Consider the following 7435-nt stretch of genomic DNA (forward strand, 5'->3'; position numbering starts at 1 on the left):
CTTGTGAGTGATATCATTCTGGAAGAGTTCACTTCAAACCAAAGGAAGACGATCAAAGAGGATTTGTCACGCCAACTATTGGGATGAACCGTGCCTTTTCGGATTTACACGGATAGAGTAATTAAAAGATGTGTGACGGAGGAGGAACAGAGTGAGATTCTTGGATGTGGAGCAAGAACGACAGATAAAGTCCTAAGTTATGGTTTCTATTAGCCTACTCTTTATAAAGATGCAAATGAGTTGGTGAGAAGATGTGACAAATGTCAACGGGCCGAGGGAATTTCAAAGAAACATGAGATGTCCCTTACAACCATCTTGGAGATTGATATCTTTGATTTTTAGGGCATTGACTTCATGTGACCTTTTATGAGTTTTTGTGGAAACATCTACATTTTTGTAGCGTTGTATTATGGATGATGCTAGAAGTGTGGTGGCTTTCTTTAATAGGAAAATTTTCACAAGGTTTCGGACTCCGCAGGCAATCATAAGTGATGTAGGGTCACATTTTTGGCACAAGGCTTTTGACACTTTGCTTGGAAAGTATAGTGTCACTCACAAAGTGATAACTCCCTATCATCCACAACCAAGTGGTCAAGTGGAAGTTTCCAACCATTAGATAAAGAGTATTTTGTCCAAGATGGTGAATGCAAATCAGATGGATTGGTCTAAGAAACTTGATGATGCTCTACGGGCATATAGAATGGCTTACAAAACACCCATCAGAATGTCTCCTTACCCGTTGGTGTTTGGATACACTTTTCATTTTCTGGTGGAATTAGAGTACAAGGCAATGTGGGCCTTGAAGAAACTAAATCTTGATTGGAATGGGGCCGCTAACTTACAGGTTACACCCATTTGTATGAATTGGATGTATTCCGATACCATGCATATGAGAGTTCGTCCTTGTACAAATAAAAGATGAAGTATATTTAGAATAAGGAGTTCAAGGCCGGTGATCTAGAGTTGTTGTTCAACTTAAGGTTGAGAATGTTTCCCGGGAAGCTCCAGTCAAAGCGAAGTGATCCGTTTGAAATTGTTGGTGTGACACCATTTGGTGCATTGGACTTGAAGAACAAGAACAATGAAATATTTTGAATCAATGGCCACTGAGTGAAGCACTACATAGGAAAAGTTGGTGAAATCCACGTGGTGGTTGTGCTTTACTTCAATTGAGGATGCTATGACATTGCATTCTGCCATGATGTTAAATAAGGCGCTTCTTAAGAGGCAACCCAAGTTCTTTTACTTTTTCATTTTTAGTTAGATGTTGTGTCTTGTTTTTAACTAAATTTGATGTGTGCTGCAGTTAATAGTGTTAAGTCTTGAGATGATGGCTGAAGATGTGCCCCGTATGGGAAACTGCAGACCACACTTTTATTTGTGCGGCAATAGAAGAGGAGATGCGGACTACAGAAAATTGCTCACAATCATAGATTTTACATGCGGACCGCATTTTCAATAAGCTGATCAGTTGCTAAATTGAAGGTCCTCTGAACTTTTCTCTTAACAATACAGAGCTAACTTTGCAAACTATCACAAATTTTGCGATTGTTGATCGGGTCCCACCCTACACCACGCAGAGTGGCGAGAGCGGTCGAAGCAACTTTTACCCGAGAAGGTCGGGATTGAATCCACAGGGAGCTAAAACAATGTTTGGAGTTGGATTTCTATCTAATCTAGCAGTTCGTAGTGCTCTTGATTACACTTCCAATCATATTTATTTGTTTGTTACTTCTAATTTTGTGCTAATGATATGCGAAATTAAGCTAAGTATGAATGGTTGCAAGGTTTTCTAAATGGTTAAATGGTTAAAGAGACACTAGGGAAGTGACTTTCCCCTAGGTGAATACTTGACGGGTTCTAAAGCCTAAAGCAAAGTTATTATGTTTGGGATCGCGATATAGACAATTCACGACACTACTCACTCTATACCTCTCGGTAGCTTGAAAGACTTTGCCCTAATTGACCTTCTCAAGACCAATTGGGTGTCAAAATTGTGCAAGCAATATAGAATCAAGTCAGGTATTACTATCTCTAGGTTTAACCCTTTAATTGGGGTATTCAATCTATTGAATTCTCCCCAATTCCTTATTGGCCGGATTTTCCTAGACTCAAACTATCTTTATCAAGAAGAGCCCAAGTAAAAAAGGCACAAATTAGTGTTTGCAACCACTAATTCAACATGGAAAACACAAATTAGGCCAAATATCAACCACCCATAAACATCTAAGCCTTAAAATAGAAGACCCATTAAATACCCACACTAGGGTTGAGCCACAACCCTAGCTAATGGGTCTAGCTACTCATAATAATGGGAAAAAATCAGATATTTAGATGAAGAACAACCTATAAAATATAATTACAAGCTAAGATTTGAAAATTCAATGTTAAACTAGCTACACAATAGGTCAAAATAGCTAAAAAAAACGTTCACGTGCTCAGCTACAGATAAGATACCATAAAAATCTAAAAAAGAAATTTTTATACAAGATCGAATTTTTTGGACAAAAATAACCCTGACGGAGGTACCACGAACCGCAGAAAATGCATCGCGGCCATGGTGAGGCTTTTGGCTTCACATCTAAGTCTCTGAATCTGGCCACCGCGGACCGCAACAAATGGACCGCGGTGTCTTGAATCTCCCAAACTTCACATTCTTTGAATCCCTTCTCCGCGGACCGCAACAAATGGAATGCGGCCGCGATGAGGCTACCGCGACCGCGAAGAATCAACCGCGGACTGCATTGCTTGAACTTCCAAAATAACATCCTCTCTGCTCTTTTCCATTGCGGACCACAACAAATGCACTGCGGTCGCGGTGGGTCTATTGCTGCTGTGGTAGATTTACTGCTGTAGTGGTGCTTTGACTTGTTCTTGGCACTTGAGCAGGTTTCACTCCTTTTTGAGTTGGTTTTGACTTCATTGTCACTTTTTTACCAAACACTGCAAACAAGCACAACATGTAAGCTTTCAGGATTACTTATATACATTTTTAGTCCAAAACTCAAACAAAAAGGAGTATAAAATATATTAGAATTCCTAGTTATCAACTCCCCCAAACTTAAGCTCTTGCTTGTCCTCAAGCGAACAAAGTATGTCCCACCTCCTTAAGAATAAAACTAAGAAAATTCAGCTGACCTAAAGTGACCTCATCTAGCATCAATTGGGACTAACAATTGCCCTCAATTCAAATGAATCATTAACAATATTCAACCTTTTAAGTTCCATGGTTTTAGTGAGACACAAAAGCATCAAAAGTTGACTTAACTCATCAAGGAAACTCTTTCTACTCATCAAGGAAACTCATACTCCTCACTCTTCCATAAACAAGACCTCACTTTTAGATTGTAGCACTCAGAACGAGGATTGTGGAGAACATACTCATCTCTCTCAAAAAAAGGTCACAAGTCCGGCTCTAAGTACCATAAGCTTGTCCCTTATATGAGTCACCACTAATGTAAGCTTCACTCAACTCAAGATCATATAGGGCTTTTGTGGGGATACAATGAAGGTTTTTGGTTCAGGGTAGGAAATATTTGGTCTAAGTAGGTTTCATCTTCCCTTAAGCACTTCATTTGCTTCATTTTGTCACACATTCACTTGACTCTTTGGGTTATTTACTTCTTTCTTAGGGGTTATAGAGACACACCGTCACTCTTTCTTGTTCATTTCAAACATTTTTCTCCTTTCTAATCTTTCCACGCCTTTCATCTTTTGACTTTTATTGATTCCCTTCATTTCTTCTACATTGTTCATTCTTTTTGACTTTTTGATTTTTTTTCGCCTTTCCTTTTCTTCATTTTGTAACTTTTACCACTTTTTGCATTCCTCGTCTACCCCCCCCCAAACTTATGCTTTTGCCTTGTGCTAAGGAAAGATTGGGTGCCAAGAGAGGGTCGTGTTAGAATGGGTAAAGGCTTGTATCATGGTCTTTGAAAGAAAAAAGGGCTATGGCTCAAAGGGTTTGACTAGGGATATTATCATTGGTAGGCTATGGATGTTTTCCAGATATCATTCGGATCAAGGAGAGGATATAATCACTTCTCAAGTCAAACTATACTTAGAATTTTGCCTAGACAAACATTCAGGGCAAGTTCTAGACTCAATGGCACGGGACTTGGACTTGCAATTCAAATTCTCACCACACAAGCTATAGGATTGCTACAGAGACAGAGTCGGGGGACCATAACAACCTTATCTAAGATTTAAGTTGTCACGCCCCAAAAACCGAGGGGCGCGACTGGCGCTCGACCGGGTAGCCCCCAGCCAAGCGGACCTGGGTGCCTTTCTTATTCCACGTGATACCCTGCGTTTCCACTACCCATTAACCAAGTGAAATAGCCATTTATAAGTTTAAACACATTCTTACGAGATTTACATATCATACATAGTTACTTAGCGTGGTTTACAAGTAATACTGCCCAAAATACATAAGTACATAACCCACATTTCCTGTCTACGGAGCCTCTAGAGATACAGAAGAGTGTTACAATACTTGTCGGTAACAAGGCTCCGGCTATACCTTACGCAGATACCAAAATAAAATTTTCGGGAGGATAAGTGGCATGAGCCACGCAGGGCCCCGAGAGGAAAGGGGCTCACCAATTCAGCTGACGGGAGGTGAAGGAGTGCTACTGTCGGTGGGCTGGAGTACCTGTTATGGAACCACCTACAATCATAACACGAATGTAGTGCCCCCGGCAAAAGGGACGTCAGTATATTTGAATTGTACTGGTATGTATGAACAAACTTTACCCCAAGTAAAATCAAGAAATACACAGATAACAAACAGTAATAGAATCAACAATCAAATGCACATGAAAGGAACAACCAAAGCCAAACAACTCCACAATCTCTCCTTTTCCCCGTTTCAACATTATTTCATCACATCAATGATTTCACAACTTTCATATATTTTTATTTCAATAGTGATTTTGATCACTTTTCCACCCTTATTACCTCAGCCACCCTTATTACCTCGGCCACCCTTATCACCACAACCCACACCTTATAACTTCGTGTTGTGGCGCGCAACCCGATCCCACCGGACAATCATATTTCACACGACAACAACAACAATTCACAAAAAATTTTCATAAACATCAATATCATTTCCATCATATGCAACAGCCCGTACAAAATTTAAGTCACAACGATAATTGCCCGCGATAAGTCACATACGATATTACCACAGTTGTTTCAATTGCATCAATTACGATTTCTTTCCATCATTTGTTACACAGCTCTTAGGTGAGATTTTGATATAGGGGTCGGAGAGGAATTTCGGGAGTTGTAGTAGTTCCGTTGTGTCATTTGGGATGTGTGTGAAAAATTTCAGGTCATTCAGATAGGTTTGGTAGACTTTTTGATCAAAAGCGGAATTCGGAAGATTTTGGAATCTTAGGCTTTATTTTGATGTGATTTGGTTGATTCGATGTTGTTTGAGGTGTTTTGAAGATTGGTATAAGTTGGGAGGGTGATATGTGACTTGTTTGTGCTTTTAGTTGAGGTCCCGGGGGCCTCGAGGCGATTTCGGATGGTTGGCGGAAAGTTTGGAAGTTGGTTTTGGTAGCTGAAGATATTCCATTGCTGTCATAACCGCATCTGCGGCTAGGGGACCGCAGGTGCGGTCTCATAAAAGTGAGTTTGGAGTCGTAGAAGCGGAAGGAGCCAAGGAAGGTAGTAACTGCAAAAGCGGTTGAGGAACCGCACCTGTGATGGCGTAGGTGCAGTGTGTGTATCGCAGATGTGGAATTGAGGATTTAAGTGAGGACCATAGATGCAGCATCTTAGACCATAGATGCAGCATCTTGGACCATAGAAGCGGACTGCCGAAGCAGTATCTGGACCGCTGGTGCGAAATGCATGGGCTAGAAGGTATAAATTATTTCCTTCGCCAATTTTTGGGTTATTCCACCATTTCTAAGTCGGTTTTGGAGCTTTTTGGGAGATTTTGAAGAGGGAATTCAAGGAAGTTTCGTTGAGGTAAGATTGTTGAAACTAAAAACTCGTTTCTATGGTATTATTTCATGGATTAGAGCTGTAATTATGGAAATTAAGGGTTGAAAATTGGGAAACTAGAGCTTGGTATTGGAGACCTTGACTTGAGGATTTGAGGGGCCATTTGTGGTTGGATTTTGGGACTTTTGATATGTATGAACTCGTGGGGAGATAAGGAATCTATTGATGTAAATTTTATCGAATTCCGAGACGTGGGCCCAGGAGTCGGGTTTTGGTCAATTTCGGCATTTATGTTGTAAATTGATTGTTTTCGCATGGGCTTCATTCCCTTAGCATATTTTGACGTCGTGATTCTGATTTTGGATAGATTCGACGTGAGCTGAGGCCGATTCGAGGGGTAAAGGTGTCGCGGGCTAGAGTTTGGACCGGATTAAGGTGAGTAATGATTTTAAATATTGTCCTAGGGGTATGAAATCCCGGAATACACATCGTTGTGCTATATTGGGGTGGCACACACTCTAGATGACGAGCATGGGGTCGTGCACCGTTGGGGATTATGACTTAGTCCATCCGAATGACGATTTTACCGCGTATTTGATTGAAAACTGTTTGCTATCATCATAATTTGGGCTGAATGCCATATTTGGGCCTTGTGCCAACTATTTGGACCCTTATGGGATTTTTTACTGGTATTTCCTCACTGTTTTGACTTTATACTTATACTCAGTCATGCTATATTCTACTGTTTTCATAACTTAGCCATGTTTGCTCTGTTTTAATACATTAAATGATATTTTAAATGATAATTTGGGCTGATATTTTCTGACTGAGTAAGGCTGAGGGCCTGTGTTGTGAGGATACACTGATTTATGATTTTGAGGTCGAGGGCCTGAGATTGTACGCCATGAGGTGGCTTATTCTTATGAGGCCGAGAGCCTATTGATTATGCCACGAGATGGCTTGATATTGCGCTTGGGCCGTAAGGGGCCCCTCTAGGAGTCTGCACACCCCCAGTGATCGCGGGTACCCATTGTGATACGAGATATAGCCCGAGGGGCTGGTATTGTTCCATGTGTTACCCGAGGGGCTGATTATATTGGTATTGTGCCCGAGGGGCAGTTCTTTATGTGTTTATCTTTTCTAGCTGTCTGTCATTTACTTGCTTAACTGTTAAAAAGGTATTTTAAAGAAGCTTAAACTGAACTAAGGTGACTTTATATGTTTTCATTGTTTCCTTACTTTTACTGGCTTTATACTGCTTCTTTTTAGCATGTTAATGTGCCTTTACGTGATTTCTTATCACTCAGTCTTCATTTATTATTATTACTCACTTTACTCCCTACACCCCGTGTGCAAATTCAGGCACTTCAGGTCTTGCTTGTGAGGGTTGAGAGCTTCCAGCAGATTTGAAGATTCACTAGGTAGCTGCTCGGCGTTCGTAGCCCAGTGCTTCTCCCTCTATCTTATTTTCTCA

The 7435-nt window shown here is 40.7% G+C and overlaps 1 protein-coding gene across 1 annotated transcript; it reads left to right on the forward strand.

Annotated features, from left to right (window-relative positions):
• The first annotated feature begins 637 nt into the window (after positions 1-637).
• Positions 638-1095, forward strand: LOC142165853 (uncharacterized). Its single transcript, XM_075224232.1, has 2 exons — positions 638-844; positions 934-1095. Exons 1-2 carry the CDS (start codon positions 638-640, stop codon positions 1093-1095), a joined length of 369 nt encoding a protein of 122 aa, XP_075080333.1.
• The last annotated feature ends 6340 nt before the right edge of the window (positions 1096-7435 follow it).

The sequence above is a fragment of the Nicotiana tabacum genome, chromosome 11 (genome assembly GCF_000715075.1).
Source record: "Nicotiana tabacum cultivar K326 chromosome 11, ASM71507v2, whole genome shotgun sequence".
Lineage (NCBI taxonomy): Eukaryota > Viridiplantae > Streptophyta > Magnoliopsida > Solanales > Solanaceae > Nicotiana > Nicotiana tabacum.

Excerpts from the sequence above, each read along its gene's own strand:
- LOC142165853 (XM_075224232.1), top strand. The coding sequence starts at position 638 with ATGGTGAATGCAAATCAGATGGATTGGTCTAAGAAACTTGATGATGCT. Across the intron at positions 845-933 it reads ATGGGGCCGCTAACTTACAG|AATAAGGAGTTCAAGGCCGG; the intron begins GTTACACCCATT and ends AAGTATATTTAG.